Raw genomic sequence first — 20,000 nt, forward strand, 5'->3', positions numbered from 1 at the left:
AGATAAACTCTTTTAGGTTGACTCTGATGATTCAGCTTTTGTGTAATGAAATGTTCAGTGTTCCACTAAGCACTATGCATGTAATAAATAATGTAATTGATCAAAAAAAGTTTATTTCATATGTTGGAGTCGCATTTTGATGCAAGCACAGACAGTCAGACTAATGTTATCTTACAGTCCTCACCTCTGTGTCGATGGAAAAAGCAGCAAAAAAGTTATTTAATATTGTCTGTTTTTTACATTTGCATTTATTTTTTTATATAAGAAGTAGGGCTGCATGATTTGGTTAAAAAATATCAGGAACATTTAGACAGGTTGTGATTTGAACTGCGATATGATAAACATTTAAGTTAGCATCTCATATTTTTGCTTAGTTGTCAAGACTAAAGTCAGATGAAGGCATAAAACCACAATGAAGGCCCAAAACCGCACAGTAGGTGTGCGAATGATCAAGTGTTGCCGAGAGTCAATAGTACTGGTGGCGCCAAAGTGGTGGGAGGGCCCCCAAATCAAATTCTGCTTAGGGACCCATACGGGCTTGGGCCAGCCCTGATTATGAATAATCTCAATTTACAATGTACAATTTAGCATTTGGCAGACGCTTTTAGCCAACGCGACTTACAATCAGTGCATCGGTCGGATTCCTAATACCTCATAAGCAGACATTGCAATAAGACTGAGCGTCAATTTACCCCTTTGTGTTGCACTCCTGGAATTCTTTGACAAACATAGAGACAAGACGAGGGTTTTTTTTTGTTTGTTTGTTTTTTTTGTTTTTGTTTTTTGTTTTTTTGTTTTTTATTAATGTTTCATGAGGTTAGGCATTGGGGGATAGGTGGGCTCCCTCCCAGTGTTATTTTTGGCAGGTGATTTTGATTTAGTCTTAGTTTTAGTCTTTTGACTAAAATACATATTCGTTTTTGTCATATTTTAGTCAATTTTAGTCAAATGAGGGTTGTGGTACAGTCGTCCCTCAGTATCTGTGGGGGATTGCTTCCAGGACCCCCCTGGATACCAAAATCTGCGGATGCTCAAGTCCCTTTTATAAAATGTAGTATTTGCTTATAACCCATGGACATCCTCCTGTATACTTTAAGTCATCTCTAGACTACTTATAATATCTGATACAATGTGAATGCTATATAAAGAGTTGTTATACTGCATTGTTTAAGAGATAATGTCAAGAAAAAAAGTCTGTCGCCTTCATGCTCAGTAAGCTATAGACGCAACCATCGTATGCCTAACTACAAAGTATGTCAGCAACAATATAGCATTTTCTTTCTTTCAACACTTATAGATTGCTGTCGTTTAATGACATGAAAGAGAAATACATAGTAGGACTCAGCGTGGATTCAGCGTAGTGCTTGGTGCTTGGTAAATTAAATTTTTGCTTTCTGGATTTTTTTTTTTCCTATCTGAATATTTTCGATCCAGAGTTGATTGGATCCGCGGACACGGAGGGCTGACTGTATTTTCCCCAGCGATTTTGCACCCACATTGTTTGCAGTGCATTTTATTTTCAGTTGTATTACAGCTAAAATGTGTCCACGAATCCGTTCTTTTACTTCTTCCAAGGGTAGCCAGGTTTTAAGTTGCCAAATTAATGTTAGTTCAGTTGTTTAATGTTCGATTTCCAGAGGAGGGGGATAATGGCAGTGCAAAAGAGAGAAATTGCTTGTCCATTCGTCTGTGTCTGACATGATCGTCTCGTTGGTATTCATCAACGAAAATGGTAATGTATTTTGTCACAGTTTTTATTGTCTCATGTGCATTTTTATTTAGTTATCGTCTAGTTTTCATCGTGGAAAAAGCCGTTGACAAACATTTATTGTTAAAGTTTTCGCCGACAAAATTAACATTGACCCTCCCAAGTTTGTCAGGTAAGTGGCAGGTAGTGAAAAAATTGTAACCCTGTGGAAAACAACATTGATACACATTAAAAAACGTTTATTTTTCCATAGTCTGAGAATTCTGAGATAAGGATTGTGCTGCTGGGGAAAGGGAAGAGTGCAACAGGTAACACCATCCTGGGACAAAAGTTGTGTCAAGCTAGTCCCTCGTTTGCATATGAGACCAGAACTTGTGTGAAACATTGTAGAGAAGTGAAAGGGATTAATGTCTCAGTTACTGGCACCCCAGGGCTGTCGGATACTTCACTGACTGAAGATCAACTGAAAACTGAAATAGAGAAATGTATTGAGATGTCAGTTCCTGGACCTCATGTGTTTCTCCTGGTGATCAGACTGGGGGTGAGATTCACAGAGGAGGAGAGAAGTGTCATGGAGTGGATACAGAGGAACTTTGGTGAAGATGCCTCACGTTACACAATCATATTATTCACTCACGCTGATGCATTGTGGAATAATACAGTTGAGGACTGCATTGCAAGTAGTCCTGAAGTGCAGATGGTCATAAACAGCTGTGGGAACAGATCTCATTCATTCAATAATGAAAATACAACAGGTCATAGTCAGAGCTGGTAAATAAAATTCATTCCATGGTGGAAATGAATGGAGGAGATTGCTACACTAGTGATGTATACAAAGAGGTTCAGAGAAGGATTGAAGAAGAGAAGAGAGGAGGGAGAGAGAAGTTTAAGTGATTGCACACACACAGTGTGAACAGTGAATTTGTCCTCTACATTTAACCCATCCAACACACCAGTAGTGAACACACAACAGACGGGCACACAGCCATGGATGTTGGGCCTGGGAATCGACAGCAACCCTTCAGTCACAAGCCCAGTTCTCTAACCTTTAGACCAAGGAGAAGAGAACAGACAAAAAAGATCAGACTATTGGATTGAGTGTTACATCAGCAGCAGGTGGTATAGCAGCAGCAACAGGAGTTGGTCTGATATTAACTCCAGGTGTACTGATTGTGGGGACTGTAGTTCTTAGTGTGAGTGCTGTAGTTGGTTCAGTGTCGCTGGACAAACTTTTTTACAATAAATTTAAAAGGAAATCCAACATGAAAGCAAATCAGAATGCATATAATATGAAAGAAGGAGGAGATGAGAACCAGGCCATAACTGATAAGAAATCAGATTAAATTCTCTCCTAATAGCAGAATCCCACTGAAATTGAACACCTACTAATTTTTGTATCATTTAGATCTTTACCTTTCATAATTCGTTTATCAGTTTTGTCTATGCTCTGCACTTTTAGGAATTTAAGTACACACTAACACATGGATTTCAGCACTGTTTGTAGACAGTCAACAAACAACATCTCAGAAGATTATGCAGAACAGGAGACATAGCTGCACTCACATCAGCCGCCCCACAGGAAGGACATGTGAGAGACAAAGGAAGTTGACTCCCAACGCATCCACAAATCAACTTGTTTTTTTTTTGGACTCTCATTCTCCATCTCTGACAGAGAGACCCTAAGCAGCTTCAACTAGACACGCAAATGGATCGCTTTTCTCATCCTGTCCACCCTTCACTCTCAAGAAGTCTTTTTAAAACCCCAGGACAGATCACTTCTCTGTCTTCAACACTGTGAATAAACACATTCTGAGTCCTGTATGTGTGGACTGAGGGAGTTTTCTCATCCACACCACAATAATACAGCCCTAATGCACTGATACAGTGGGGAATTATTGAGGGCGGCACAGTGGCACAGTGGGTCCTCTTGGATTTGATTCCCAGGCAGGTGGCCAGGGTCCCTTCTGTGTGGAGTTTGCATGTTCTCCCAGGTTTATGCAACTGAAACTGATAAGAGTGAAACACTACATAGTTTGAATATGGTAAAGAGAGCACTGACATTTCGTTAGGGGTATTTGCTGATATACTCTACAGTTTCTGTTTCAGACACTCCTTTTACCATGTGAGGAGACATGGTAAGTTTTAAGCTATGTGATAAATATAATGTTGAAGCTCCTCTCAGCTCAGTTTTAACATAAAAAAGTTTCCTTAATAAACATCCCTTACACTGTTGTAATGAGTTTACCCTCTTATTGTTAATCTGCACTGAGTAAAAATTTTTAAGTGTGAATGAGTGCATGAATGTGTTTGTCTGTGTGTCTGCCCTGCGATGGACTGGCGACCTGTCCAGTGGGTTTCCAAGCGTTTCGGCAAATGAATCCTGGGATAAGCTTAGATAGTGGGTGAGTGAGAATCATCGTGTGTGTGTTTGTGTGTGTGTGTGTGTGTGTGCATGTATACTTTTATTGGAAGGACTGGGAAGCAAAAAAAATTAATAAAGGTGACACATCTCCTAAATCAAGTTCCAAAATCTTAACTTACTGACACTGAAAAGCAATTCTGGCATTAGTTTAAAGAACAAAACGTGGAACATCTAAGTTTTGACCGACCTCCTGTAAACTGCTTACACTCTTGAGCCAATTGTCACTGAATGTTTGTAATGTGAAACCAGACTTAACGACATTAACCTTAATAAGCCTATGGAACTAGGTCCTCACTACAGGTCGCTTTACCCTTGACAGGAGAGATGTCAGTGCAGTAACTTCCACACATTGGAGAGTTCTTCTCAAGTTTCATAATTAAGAAACCAATGTTCATATGCACTGAAGAAATAAACATTGAAAATTCGAAGGCAATTTGAAATACACTCAACAGAATGTTGAAGTTTTATAGAAATAAGTCTGGAGGAGTATTAACTGCTGCATCTCTATTAGGTAGAATTAACGTGAAACCATTGTTACCTTTTTTCATTTCTTATGGACAGTGAATGGTGTCTCACTTAAATCACAAGTTGCATGAACTGATGAAGCCACCTGACCAGGTGCAGGGAACTGAAAACATTATGAAATATTAACTTATTCATTAATTAATTGATTCAATAATATAGAAAGTAGGCTTTCTGTTTGAATAGCAACAGGTCCCCACTTTCATGTTTTTGTTCCTCTCAGGAAGTTTCTTCCGGATGTTGCTTTGAACAGCTTTTCTTTTTTTTTTTTTTGTCTTGACTTTGTGCTCTTGCTCTTGGTTTTCTGTTCCCAGAGACACGCAGTATTGTTTGATGTTCAATTGAATCCACTCATCAGGATTACAGTGGCAAAAGTAAAACACCTTGTTGAAAGGTTATATTTACTAAACTTAAGTAGTTGTAGTAAAGGGTAAGTTTACAGGCTCACTGGATTTTATGGTGGGCGTATAGGGATCCCTTTAAAATTAGGATTACCAGATTGTATTTATGTATTTTCTGTCGTACATCTTAGCAAGACACATTAATGTTTTGCGCACGTCCTCAAAGTTTAAAAAGATGTATCAATGCGTAATTAATTAATTAGTGTTGAAAAACATGTCTTATACTATATCTTATCTATATCGATGAGATAGATGTCAGTAAACTAAATAGTTGATAATTAATTTGCTTGGTATTAATATATATTTAATATATTTTTATAGAATTCCAAGGTGGCAATTTCAATAATAATAATAAAAAAAGAAGAAGTGTTGTATTCCTTGGTGTTTTTAGTGTAATGTCTCTAATTACTGCTTTGAGTTTCTCTTCCTACACTTGCCTGTGAGTCCAGTTTCCTGTGTCTGTGCCCTGGTTTACCTTCTGATTCACTGTACATGCATCTAGTCACTAGCCACATTCATGACACATTAGGCAATTTCAACGGCAGCAAAGTTGGTACAGCCTACCTTTGTTATTTTCCCTTTATCTCTCGGCATCATCTCTCTCTTTGATGGATCAAAATAAATGAATAAATGAATGAATCAATCAATCAATAGAAGTAAAAAAAAAAAAAACCATTCTGGACAATGCAAATGAAAAGGACCAATCACAGCACGGGACTTTAGAACATCCCACCTATGAAAGTCTCAGCTCATTAGACTAAAGGCAGTGAGTGTATATCATCTGGACATAAAGGTAACACACTGAAGACTTTAGAACATCTGACTGTATAAAAACCCGAGTTCTTTACAGTAAAGGCAGTGAGTGTATGTCATCTGGACATAAAGGTTACACACTGAAGCTGAGTCGTCCCACACCAGGAAACAACTAAGGAGCAATGGCTGCATATGAATGTAAGTGTGTTGTTGGGACAGTGAGAAACAGTACATATAAATGTAATTACAGACCCAAAAATGCCTGCATGTGTTGTTTTGTTATTAATACAGTCAGTTATCTACAGCTCCTAGAGGCAAAGATACTGAAGACAAGGAACATGTGAATTCTACTATTGGTGAGTACTTTGTGTCTCAGTGAGCTTTCTGGTCAAATTTAACTCTGTTATACTCAATTATATATGTGTGTGTGTGTGTGTGTGTGTGTGTGTGTGTGGATGTATATATATATATGAAGATATCTTTTACTCTCTCTCTCACACAGACATGCCTGCCCCATGTAGACACGTTAACACTGATGACGATGAAATTTATTTCTTTCAGTGTTAGGGGTGCATTTTCACTTTTGCGTTTTCACAATGTATAGGGGATCATTTACACTTTTCAAACAGGTGAATAAAAATATGTTTCACCGGCAAACTGCTACCTTTCCTCTTGATTATTAAAATTATTTTTTAGTGTTTAGCCTACATGCATGCTAGGTCTATCTGATCAGCAACCAAAATTTTTACAGAAATCTGTTAAATTATGAATGTAAGTCTATGCAACACAGGTCAAAGTCAGATAAATGAATGAATGAATTTAGCACTTAAAGTGTGATATTACAAAAGGTATATTATGTTTTACCAAAATTACTTAATATCACTGGCTTGAAAATAATTAGCTTGCATTTATCAGAAACCAAAATGAAATGCGAACTATTTATATGTGAGTCTTATATATATATATATATATCTGACATTTTTCACTTTTTTTCCCTAGAGTTGAAGACAGGAGAGTTGTCTGAGATAAGGATTGTGCTGCTTGGGAAAACTGGGTCAGGGAAGAGTGCAACAGGAAACACCATCCTGGGAGAAAAGTTGTGTCAAACTAGTCCCTTGTTTGCATCTGAGACCAGAACCTGTGTGAAACATTGTCGAGAAGTGAAAGGGATTAATGTCTCAGTTATTGACACCCCGGGGCTGTTGGATACTTCAATGGGTGAAAAAGAACTAAAAACTGAAATAGAGAAATGTATTAAGCTGTCAGTTCCTGGACCTCATGTGTTCCTCCTGGTGATCAGACTGGGGGTGAGATTCACAGAGGAAGAGAAAAATGCCGTGAAGTGGATACAGAAGAACTTTGGTGAAGATGCCTCACATTACACAATCATGTTATTCACTCATGCTGATGCACTGGAGGGAAAAACAGTTAAGGACTGCATTGCGAGTAATGATGTGCTACGCAAAGTCTTGAGCGAGTCAGGGGACAGATATCACACTTTCAACAATAAAGAGACAGAGAACTATACTCAAGTCCCAGGGCTACTTGCAAAAATAGGGAACATGATTGAGTTCAATGGAGGAAAGTATTACACTAATGACATGTACAAGGAGGCTCAGAAAAAGCTTAAAGAGGAAGAAGAGAGAAAAAGAAAAGAGGAGAAAGAGAGAATGAAAAAAAGAGCTAAGGAGAAAAAGAAAGAAAAACGAGAGAACATTGGATTAGGTGCTGCATCAGTCGCAAGCACAGTGGCCGTTATAGCAGGAGCAGGACTAGCAGCTGCAGAAGCAGTGGTTATAGGACCCATAATCATCACTGTGGGCCTTATAGCTGGTATAGGTGTAGGAGGCAGGTTTCTTTACAGAAAGCTTAAGAAGAAGAAGAATCAGTAATTAAGTCAACGTGTGCAACAGCAAAGTTGGTAGCTTATTGCACTCAGCAAACCTTTTTGTGTCACCTTGTTCTGTTTTACTGTCACTATTTTTTGTTTTCTTCTTTGCTATATCAAAATCTTTTGGAAAGTAAGAATTCACGGAAGATTTCATGCAATCAACATGAAAGAGGCGGAGCCAATGAAGCTTGTTCATATGTGCACAAATGCAAGATGAGGCAAACTTGCTTAATTTGTATTTAGTTCAGTTGATTTGTATATGTAGCCTGTTTAACTTCATAGCAGTCAAAGTGTTGTTTCATTAAAAATGCACTGCTTTTTGTATTCTGCTTTTCTCTACAAGTTAAATAAATACATAAATAAAGGTTAGCCATACTCCCTGAGTCTCTCAGTATCTGGTGGTCACTGTTGTGTTAGGCTCTCATAGTCACTTCTTGGTTTTCCTCGGTTCAGCTCAATATTCAATGCAGGTCTAGAACAGGTTTTGTTAATCTAGCCTGACTTCTGTTGAAATACATTTTCTAGAGTAAATCTGTGAATTATCTTTAATCTGGTAAATCATGCCTACTCCTTGTTTTCATGCTCTGTGTTTTTGGCCTGCTCATGAAAGACACAAGTTGCCTGAACAAGAGACTGGCTTGAAATCACAGGGGTCATATTCAGCAGTGCACTGAGAAATTGCAGAACCTTGGAAAGGATGAACACAAAAAGGAAGGGTTATGTATACTGTTTAAAATTAGGACAGAAGTCAGGTGCTGCAGATAGGGGGAGGAGACAGCATCCTTAAAGATACACTGTGAAAGTCTGGTGTCATCTCTACAGATACACTATATGAAAGTCTGGTGTCATCTCTACAGATACACTATATGACCGTCTGGCGTCATCTTTACAGATACACTATATGAAAGCCTGGTGTCATCTTTACAGATATGCTATATGAAAGCCTGGTGTCATCTTTACAGATACACTATATGAAAGTCTGGTGTCATCTTTACAGATACACTATATGAAAGCCTGGTGTCATCTTTACAGATATACTATATGAAAGCCTGGCGTCATCTTTACAGATACACTATGTGAAAGTCTGATGTCATCTCTACAGATACACTATATGAAAGTCCTGTCACATACATTATATGCAAGTCTGGTCACATACTCTATGTGGAAGTCCAGTGTCACTGACCTGTTCTGTTTGGGATCTTGTACCTGTTATTTTGTTTTAATAGTATGTGTGGAATGAACAGAGAAGGAAAAATGTGACTTCAAATGAGATCCTGGGATTTTCGTAGTGTGACGTTTGCATTTGTTTATTTAACATTTAAATGTGTGTTTAGGTGTGGGTCTCTCACACAGTTGATTTATGCCTTATGTGAAATGAGGAGGAGAGAAGTAGCGAAAATGAAAAAAGAAATGAGTTGGAGAGAAGGACAGGATGAGAGAAGAAGAGAGTTGGAGAGAAGGAGAGAAGAAAGATGAAAGGAGAGAGGGAGACTTCAAGAAAGGCGTTGTCAGTCTGGAAACAGTGAGCCACTGGGATCCTGGATCCCAGTTGTTACAACAGTTGCAAAAGTGGCTGCATTATGATATTCATATCTCATATGAATATTAAAATAACCATTTAGGAGAAAAGAGGAGAGAGGCCAAGATACTTTAGAACAGGTCAACACAACACTTGAGGAGATAAGGAGGTAGGAGGAGAGAAGGTATGATGAAATGAGGAGACATAAATGTCCTCACTAGCATTCATTTCTGCCAGGAGGTGGCAGCACACTCACTGTGATTAAACTGAGCCTGTATATTAAGACTTACAAACTAAAATCTCTCATTAGTGTGGTGTTGTCCATTGTTCCTCTCCACCATGTTCTCTATCTTCTGAAATAGCTCTGTGATCTGAGTGGGACTGATTTCTGCTTTGCTGTTAATAACATGCCAGAAATCTCCACAGTCACGTACAAGCTCTTGAGTTTCTGCATTCTGGATAAAATCCTTCCATTGGCTCTTTGACATTTTTTCTCTTCCAGTGAACAACACCATGGTCAATTTCAAAGCATCTTCTCCAAAAAGCTCTTTAATCTGCTTCGCAATCTTGTGTTCCTCATTTGTGAATGTTTCTAACCAGATCACCAGTAAAAACACGTGAGGTCCTGGAGCAGACAGACTGATGGCTTTCTCCATTTCGGTTTTCAGCTGTTTTGTCAGTCAGTGATGGGTTGTTGAATCCAGGAGTGTCAATCACTGAAATATTTCTTCCCTCCACTTCTCCTCTCTTCATCTCAAGGGGTTCACATTTCATAATTCAGCCCGTGACTTAAATATTTTCAATATTCCATAGTTATAGTTATAGTACAGTATGTATCTTATTAATGTCTCATTAATGTTTTGGGTGTAGCCACCTGCTATCATTGTCATGTCAAATTCTGAGTTAGTGTCAGAATGATATACTCAAAAAAGAATTTGCCACATACATATAAGGGATATCATCTATTGCCTGAACACACAGAGGATAACAGAGGATATTCACATTACTGTAAAGACCTTGAGGAAGAATCATCATTTGATGACATTTTAAAACAACAGTAAACTTGATCTAATCCTGGATAATTTTATATATTTCGGAAAATATGCGCAAATACAGGATAGATATTTGATTTTCCATCATATGAATACAAACCTCAAGTAGCGTTTCCCTCCAAATAGTGATCTGTTGTTTGCTCATAACATTGGACACAATGTATGGGAGCTTGTTCTTGACAGAAAACTGAAACCAACCTGTTTGACTTAGGGCTTAGGGCTTGATATTTATTCAGAACCACTTAGTTCCCACTCCCACTGACACCCACTGGTCGTGGTGATAAATATGCACTTATGAGTGAGTGGGAACTGGTGAGGATAAAAGAAGAAGAAGAATTGTTAGATCTCTGTTAATACGGTGAACTCAGACCCAACTCACTGGAGCTTATTCCAGCCTTACAGAATACTGACACACCTGACTCAGTCAGCAAAGCCAAACAAACAGGTAGCTTTTAATTGGCCGCCTGCAGGGACCTATGAGCACTGCATGACAAATAGCTGTGAAGTTATATAATGTAACACCATGCAATTCCTTACTCTCACAGCTGTAAACACAGGATGTACAGGCTTTTACATAGGACGTAAACCAAGGGGGAAAAAAACACTAGGATTTTGGCAGAACTAGGACAATCATTCACAGGGAGGAATGTGATATTAAAGCATATGTAGCGCGCCAAACCTCTTTTGACAAATCCTCTAACTCGAATTCCAAGAAATGACCAATATTAGTTTTTATCTCCTTTACCAGACCCCATAAAGTAAACAAAATACACCAATCAAATGAAATCAACCTTACTGAATAAATTCCAACCCAAATTTGCTTCAGCAGTGGTGATGAGAATAGGGAAAAGCAATACAAAACAGAACAAAACAAACCAGTCTACTCCCTCAGTGCAACACCCCCGAGCAATTTCGCTTAACTCTAATCCTATGGCGCGCTTGGTGGGAAAACGCGCTTTTCGCTCTAACGAAACGGGGGGGACGGAGGGACGGGGAGCAGTTACCTCCGTCCTGTAGATACTTGCAAAGCTCTGAGATTCTTTCCATTCTGTCCCTTCCCCAAACACACACCGTGCACAGTCAGCTGCTGGCTGTCCGGAACACGCAAAACTGTCACAGTCCCTCAGCGTGTCAATAACTGAATCTCTGCCACGGAGTCTCTCCCCGAGTTTGTTACAGTTCGTTTGCCAGGCTTCGTGGTTTCGTTATGCTAAGTTCACCCTATGAAGGCTTGGCTAAACTGCTAACTAACTGTACTTGTTTGTTGATCTACTCAGTTAACTGCAAACGATGAAATACTCATAAAAGTCCGTTTTTCACTGCTCCTCGTTTTCATTTTCTCTCCGCTCCTCCTGTCACTCCCTCCACTCTGACCACCCACTGACCTCCCCACTGAGCTCTCCTCTGACCTTCCACTCTGACTGGCTGATATTAATCAATGGCATAATTTCTCATTTTACAATGAAATATTTCAGAGGCATTAAACCAAATGATATTTTACCGCAGCTGTGAGCATTATAAGTGTAAACAAATAAAATAATAGATAATGGAAAAGTAACACTGTATACCTTAACATAAAAGCAACATAAACAAATGATAAGGTAGGCTTTTACTCTAGTATACAGTCTGTCTATGTTATGGACTCCATAGCTTCACCAATATTTCCAGAATTTATAATACTTTTCCAAAAAATCCCTTGTTATTATCTGCTGTATAATTTACATTATACCATGTAAAATCACATGTACTGTGTATGACCTTTTATACTAGTCTGTTCTCAGTATACCTGGTAGGAGTTTGGTTGCTGCCTCCTCTGCTGAACCCCAGGGGGTGGTATAGGCTTTCTGTTTTGTGTTTTTGTAATGTTAAACCATTTTTTCTTGCACCGGCGTTAAGTAACTGTGCTTTGCACTTTTAATTTCACCTACAGTTTTGGCCTCAGTTTTTCAGTCTGTATGCCTCTTGTGTTTGTTGGACATTTGTACCACTCTGCCCTGTCAAAAGTTTATGTGTGCTATTACCTTATTTGAGATATATGCTGTGCCAATGGTATAGTGAAATTCTGGTTAATGGTTCACTGTGAATATTAGACTTAATACTAATATCACTTAGCTGTAACCATGACCTTATTTGAGAACCTGAACCCATTGAAAATATAGTTTTTTTGAAAATCTGTATAGCGCGGCGCTCTCAACACTGAACCCACCACACTCCACTAAGGGAAACCATCTGAGTGATGTTCTAGTGGAGTTACATACACACAAAAGGGCAGGGAGGGAAGGAGAGAAAAGGGGGAAGAGCAAGCCCAGCCATGTTCAGGTATGAGAGACCAGGGCCACTGAAGGTTGACTGTAGGAGACTGTGAGTGAGACTTTGTGTCGGTGTCGGGAGAGTCAATTGGCGTCACGGATCTTCCATAGTGGCAAGACTGGGCCTATTCTTCCAAGAGAAGAGCAGGACGGAACAGATGGACTACATGACGGTTGACAGAACTGGTGCTCAAGGTTACTTTACTCGACTTGACTGTGAGGCAGGATAGCAGGGGGCTCTAGCATTTTGCCTGATTTGGAAATGGGAGATGCCTCCATCCTTTTGGGCGTGTCTCTGCCTAAAGAGGGGAGGCACTGCTTGGAATTTGGAAAGTGTTATTCTGAGCTAAATTTAAATCATTTCACATAAGTTTTTCCAGGTAAAGAGTAGTAAAGTTATATTAGGCTACTCATGGCCACAGCGTTTTATGCCTCTGAACAAATATGGTGGCTCTAATATTATGAACAATGTGGTTTCAGAGACAGCTTGAGAATTAGCTGCTGGTCAACTGTGGTTATTTCAAAGCACTATATCACTGAACACAGGTTATATATGCATGATTACAGGCACTCCCCAACTTACAATGGGGTTATGTTCCGATAAACCCATCGTATGTCGAAAACATTGTAACTCGAAACATCTAACTACATTATATAGCTTAGCCTAGCTTACCTTAAACATGCTCAGAAACGCTGGTAACACAGTACACTGTAGAGTATCAGTTGTTTACCCTCGTGATCGCGTGGCTGACTGGTGTTCAAGTTACTACTTGATGAATAAACACGGATGGCGTTATTCTACGGAGGCCCTAAGATTCCATGAATTTACAGTTAATTTAGATTCTGTTTTCGTGATAACATGTTATTTCTCTTTCTTTTCTCGAGATTTTGACTTGTTTCTGTCATCACCACAAAACGATGAAACTTTGCTTTCTCGAGATAACAACATAATTAATTTATCAAATAAACAACCCTGTTCCCATGATAACGAAGTAATCATTATCACGGGAAAACAAAGTTTCATTATTTCGCGATAATGACAAAAATATATCAAGATCTCGAGAAAATAAAGAAAAATGACATGTTATCACGAGAAAACGGAATCAAAATCAAAATGTAAACTTCTGTATTATCCCGTACTTGAGACGTTTTTATTAGTGCAACTCATCAACCAGCTAAACAGTAAAGTCAAAACATCGTAAGTCGCACCAGCGTAAGTCGGGGACCACCTGTGTTCTGTTGTGCTGTGCAGGTGAGTTTCATTTTCTTTTGTTCCATATAATTGGTGAGTGAGTGAGGGAATGTTTTGAATTCCATTCTCACTGGAAACTAGCCTGCGATGCTATCTGGTCTTCATTGGGATTGATCGTTATCAACAGGTGACCAGATGGTACCAATGTTGCCGTGCTTAAACTTCGAGTGTCTGTTAAGTGTTAAGGTGAGTGGTTTTTGCTTAGGTGTGCATTTGTCCTGAGAAAGAGAAATGGGGGGCATGGGAGAGTTTGTACAACGCTTAACCTCTGAATCAGTAAAATATTCATTGGCCCACGTATGTGTGTGTATTTGCATGTCAGTATCAGTGTGTTGATTAATTTAACAAATATATGTACATACTTTCTTGGTAAAAATACACATGGTTATTCAGAGCTGGTGTGGACTGCTGTCCCATTACTAAGTCCATAAGGAGAAATTCTGCCTTTCTGCAGGAATAAAACATCGTAAATGCCCGTCTCTCATACGGCATCTGTTTCAGTATGGAGGATGTTGGTCTGGTACATCGCGGAGTTCATCGACACATGTTGAAACTATGCAGACCGACAAGATGATCTGGAAATTAACTGGAGTTTTAGAAATCAGGAAGTTTGGTCCATTTGTTCTGCTGGTAGTCTGTATTCACATTTAAACATACTCACTCTCTCTCTCTCTCTCTCTCTCTCTCTCTTTCACACACACACACACACACACACACACACACACACACACACACACACACACACACAGGGTGAAAAGCTGATCTAGGGCATTCTGCAGTAGATTACATGCTGCCTTCCCAAACCACGGCAACAGCCAGTGGCTGGAACAAGATTGTGATCTGCACCATCTACTGACAAGGTCTGAGAGAAGACATACAGATGGAGTGTTTCTCAGCCCTAAAGAGAACTTGACCCTGGACTCTCTCGTAACATTTCCCCTCTGCCCAGACAATTTGCTCCATTGGCACTGACGACCGTCCAGAGTTTTTAACGACATGGCTTGACATTGACCTCCACCCAAAAATTTCCACCCAAAACCTTTCACCCTATAACAGTCACACTGCGAGCGTTTTGACTTCGCAATCATCTCTGATCAACAAGTTTTTCAGGTCTGTTTTTTAGTCCTAAATGGTATGTTGCTGATCTTGACTTATCAACTTCAGTTGAAGTTTCAGTTCACTGATTTTACTACTCATGAAATCACGTGAGCATATTTTGAGCCTTTGCAAGTGAAAAGGACCAATCACAGCACAGGAATTTTGGATGTATAGAAGTCTGACCTTGTTTTAAAAAAGACGTTGAGTATATGTCATCTACACATAAAGGTACTGAGTATATGTCATCTGGACGTAAAGGTAAAACACTGAAGCTGAGCGGTCCCAAACCGGGGAACAACTGAAGAGCAATGGGCAGAAGTGAGTATTTGTTGGTGCAGTCAGATGCAGCACAGAAAACTATAACTACACAGATGTAAAAATGTCTGCTTGTATTCATTTATTTCTAATATGTTCAATTGAAAACAGTGGGTATCTAAGCAATCCTACGGGGGGGAAATTATTTGATGTGTTTCATTGTAGTGGTCTTTGTGTGTATGTGCTTTGTGAAAAAATAAATGTGTTATCACCAGTCATCAAGGTCACTGGAAGGATGAAACATTTGATTGGCTGGTGATTTGAACTTATTTTCCCTGCTGCTTTGTTCAGGGCTTCAGTAATGAGAGAGAAAGCGACCTGTAGATCAGTCAGGAGCTGTTGCATTGGCAGGTCAGATGCATGCAGATGCAAATGAAAAAAAAAACAGATTTTATAGCACTGACTGTGATCTCAGGACTTTCTAGCCACCTATATTTACAATATCATCGTAAAATATTGTAATTATTTCATTTTGAAGAAAGAAAATCAAACATTATCAAACAAATGAAAAACAGGTAAATAACCTGGAAATAGTCTTAGTTCACGCCACATATTGTACAGAAATCTGGCAGCTTATGTTTTCATAAAAGACTGGATTCCATTGTTGGTCTATACAACATATTCAAACAAAGTCTTGGCAAGAAATTACAGTTTCAAATAAGTTAATATCACCCCTAAGAAAGAATTGTATTTTTTTTCCTTATATTGCTCAATATTTCCAATACCATACAAAGAAACCAAGACACAACGTGTTAAACAGGAAGTATTTGAATATATGTGTCCAGGTAGGTATTTCAGAAAGCAGGTTTAGTGAAAACTCAGAGTAGGTTAACTCAGAGCAAGTAGTAAACCTCCTAATTGGAGAGCCCTACAGTGTTGTTTTGCTAGGAGAATGAAGCCAGAGGGCTCCTCTATTAGGAGGTTTACTACTTACTCTGAGTTAAGTAACTGAGTTTTCACAAAACCTGCTTTCTGAAATATCCCCCAGCATACTAAATGAAAAGGTATGATGTATGATATGCAGGAGACACTGTGATGATTAACAGGGGGATTTTGCGCCCCCTCATGGGAATCACAGGCAGTACACCAAAACTGGGCTTAATTATGTTAATGAATGATCTGAGGAGAGAAAGAGGGACAAGATTGGCAATATATAAAACACACATTTATAGATCTGTCTGATTTGCATACTGAACCAAATGGTACAACACAACTGTACACAGTTTTGGTCTGTTTTATTTTATTTTAGTTAAGTTTAGTTTAGTTTTTAATTTGCTCTTTAAATGTATTTTAATTTCATTTGCCCACATCTGTGACTCAAATGTTATTCATATAGTACTGTAATGCTCCCTATTATTGGTAGAAACACTGTACAAAAAAAATTCCTTTTTCAAAAGTTAAACAGATAGTTCTAATAAAAAGAACTATCAAAAATCTACAATTGCACATAGTAATTATTCAGATTTATTATCATATCATACTCATTTCTGAATGAAATAAAAATCATAAAACTCATGACTGATAATATATATATATATATATATATATATATATATATATATATATATATATATAATTATAACCCTGTAGAAAATAACTTTCATATACATCAAAAAACATTGTTAATTTTTCCAGAGTCTGAGAATTCTGAGATAAGGATTGTGCTGCTTGGGAAAAATGGATCAGGGAAGAGTGCAACAGGAAACACCATCCTGGGAGAAGAACTGTTTAAAACAAGTCCCTTATGTGCATCCCAGACCAAAACCTGTGAGAAACATTGTAGAGAAGTGGATGGGATTAAAGTCTCAGTGATTGACACCCCGGGGCTGTTTGATACTTCACTGACTGAAGATCAACTGAAAACTGAAATAGAGAAATGTATTGAGATGTCAGTTCCTGGACCTCATGTGTTTCTCCTGGTGATCAGACTGGGGGTGAGATTCACAGAGGAGGAGAGAAGTGTCATGGAGTGGATACAGAAGAACTTTGGTGAAGATGCCTCACGTTACACAATCATTTTATTCACTCACACTGATTCATTGCCAAAAAATACAGTTAAGGATTGCATTGCAAGTAGTCCTGAACTGCAGAAGGTCATAAACAGCTGTGGGAACAGATCTCATTCATTCAATAATGAAAATACAACAGATCGTAGTCAGGTATCACATCTGGTACATAAAATTCGTTTCATGGTGCATATGAATGTAGGAGATTGCTACACTAGTGATGTATATGAAGAGGTTCAGAGAAGGATTGAAGAAGAGAAGAGAAAAGAGGAGGAAGAGAGAAGAAGAGAGAAAGAAGAGAGAAAGAGAGAGAAGAAAGAGGTCAGACAACGAAAAAAAAGAAAAGATGGACACAATCGCTTTGGGTGTTGCAATCTAAGCAGAAAGGAAATCAAAATGCTAATAACATGAGACAAGGTGGAGATGTGAACCAGACCTTACTTGATAAGAAATCAAATTAAATTCCCTGCTCCCAGGATATATACTTTTTTTTATCTTGCTATCTTTTCATCATTTCATCTTGACCTTTCATAATTTGTTTATCAGTTTTGTCTATGCTCTGTACTTTGAGGAATATAAGGACCCAACAAACAGATGGGTTTCATCACTGCTTGTAGACAGTCCACATACAACACTTCAGAAGCTCATGAAGAACAGGAGGCATAGCTGCACTCACTCAACTCCCATCAGATGCCCCACAGAAAAGACAAGCTAGAGAGAGAGGAAACTGACTCCCAAGGTGTCTGCAGATCAATTTGTTTCTTTCTGGGACTCTCTGATTTTACAGCTCTGACAGAGAGGCCTTAAGTTCACTTCAACTACAACTCCAAAGGGATCACTCCTCCCAGTCATGATCTCATCCTGTCCACCCTTCACTCCATGACCTTCTCCTTAAGAAGTCTTTTTAAAAACCCCTGGGCAGATCACTCCTCTGTCTTCAACACTGTGAATAAAAACACTCTGAGTCCTGCATGTGTGGACTGAGGGAGGGGTTTTCTCACCCATACCACACCACAGTAATACAGCCCTAATCTTTATGCAATTCATTATGTCAGTTATAATGAAGTTGATACTCATGTGTTACGTCCTTGGACGTATTTTTGTTACTGCTTGGGTGTTCTCTATGTCGATATCTCTCCCTCTCGCTCCCCACCCCATTTCTCTTTTCAGATTTGCTGGCGGGTAACGATTGGTTGGGGAACATCCGAGGGAATTTTAAAAGACGACGGCTGCGCAGGACACATCTGGCGGAACCTCCTGCTAAACTCCTGCTGCCGCGTCTATAGTTTCGGTGTGAAAGCTTTTTGGTAATGATGTGGACTCATGAGTCCACATCGAATGTCATTTGTAAATCGGTGTTAATAGTGGGTTATCGTGTTGGTTTCTTTTGTGTTCTTTTTGTAGTCAGCACTCATAGGGGGTGGGTGCCGTTTCAGTTTGAATGTATTTTCTCCTGTTTATGTTAGTAAGGGAGGGAAGTTGATTTGTCTTTATTTTGGTACTCTTTTGGATAAGTTATTCCCTTTTCCCTTTAGTTAGATGTGTTTTGTTTATTGTTTTGGCCTGGCTCACCCCCAGAGTCTTTTGTGTTTTTGTAAATAGTTATATATAGAATAATAAAAAGCTGACTAGTATTATATCGCTGCTGAGCCTTGGTGTTTCGGGGTCACTCGGGTGGCAGGAGAAGGAGGTTTCTCCCACGCATTTATGTTCACCCCCACCTTAGACGGGGTCGTAACACATGATTGTTATTAAACACCAACCAATCACAGTTCTCAACACTCTTATAGCATTTTGAACAATACACAGCCTTATTCACACTGGATCATGTTTGAACATTTTTTATGTTCAATTTATATCAATACTTATATGTTTGTTTTCTTTTCAAGAACATTATTCATGTTTTAGATTTTCTTTCAGTATAATTATAAAAAAGTTTGCCACATAGACGGAAGTTGATTCTGGACACGTGCAGATTAGAATTTATTAGAACAAAACAAGATGAAAAAAATATTTCTTGGAACTTTCAGACATCAGACTTTAGATTTCAGACTTGTATACATGAGACACGCATACTACAATTCCATGCAGCAAAGGGGGTCATGGAAAACTAAAGCTATTTATACAAAGCAGAATGACTAGACTAGATTAACCAAAAACGGGTGCATTTCTTTATCATGGTTAACTGAGGGAAACCAGGAAGTGCACAAATAAAACTAGCACAGAACGACCAGAGGGGGTGGGCGGGGGGGTTCAGGGTGTGACAGCTCGTGCAGAACGCCGCTGCACACCTGTTATTCAAACTCCCTTAGCACTCTGATGTCACTCCACTGCTTACTGCGCTCCACTGGCTTCTGGTAGCTGCCCGCATCCAGCTCAAGACTCTGGTACTGGCCTACCAGGCAACAAGAGGCTCCGCCCCATCATACCGTCAGTCCCTAATAACTCCGTATACCCCTACTAGGACCTTCTGCTCTACGACCTCTGGTCAGCTGACGGTCCCCTCACTTCGGGAACCCGGCAGCCGCTCCTCCCGACCACGCCTCTTCTCCACCATTGCCCCAAGGTGGTGGAACGACCTCCCCCATGCAGTCAAGACTGCGGAATCTCTTACCATCTTCCGCAGAAAACTGAAAACCCACCTCTTCAGAACCCACCTGTCCCCCACTGCCTAACCCTCCCTTTCCTTAAAAAAAAAAGCTTGTCTTGTATCTGTGTTTGTCAAAGTATTCCAGGGACGCAATATGAAGGG

The 20,000-nt window shown here is 39.2% G+C and overlaps 1 protein-coding gene and 1 pseudogene across 1 annotated transcript; both read left to right on the plus strand.

Annotated features, from left to right (window-relative positions):
• Positions 1 to 412: 412 nt before the first annotated feature.
• On the plus strand, positions 413 to 3,506 carry LOC115817176 (GTPase IMAP family member 9-like; annotated as a pseudogene).
• Positions 3,507 to 5,988: 2,482 nt separating this feature from the next.
• On the plus strand, positions 5,989 to 17,659 carry LOC115817177 (GTPase IMAP family member 8-like). The gene is made up of 4 exons (XM_030780442.1): positions 5,989 to 6,004; positions 6,112 to 6,162; positions 6,806 to 7,639; positions 16,878 to 17,659. The coding sequence occupies exons 1-4, from the start codon at positions 5,989 to 5,991 to the stop codon at positions 17,657 to 17,659; spliced, it is 1,683 nt and encodes a 560-aa protein (XP_030636302.1).
• The last annotated feature ends 2,341 nt before the right edge of the window (positions 17,660 to 20,000 follow it).

Source organism: Chanos chanos, chromosome 7, assembly GCF_902362185.1.
Source record: "Chanos chanos chromosome 7, fChaCha1.1, whole genome shotgun sequence".
In the NCBI taxonomy this organism is placed as follows: Eukaryota; Metazoa; Chordata; class Actinopteri; order Gonorynchiformes; family Chanidae; genus Chanos; species Chanos chanos.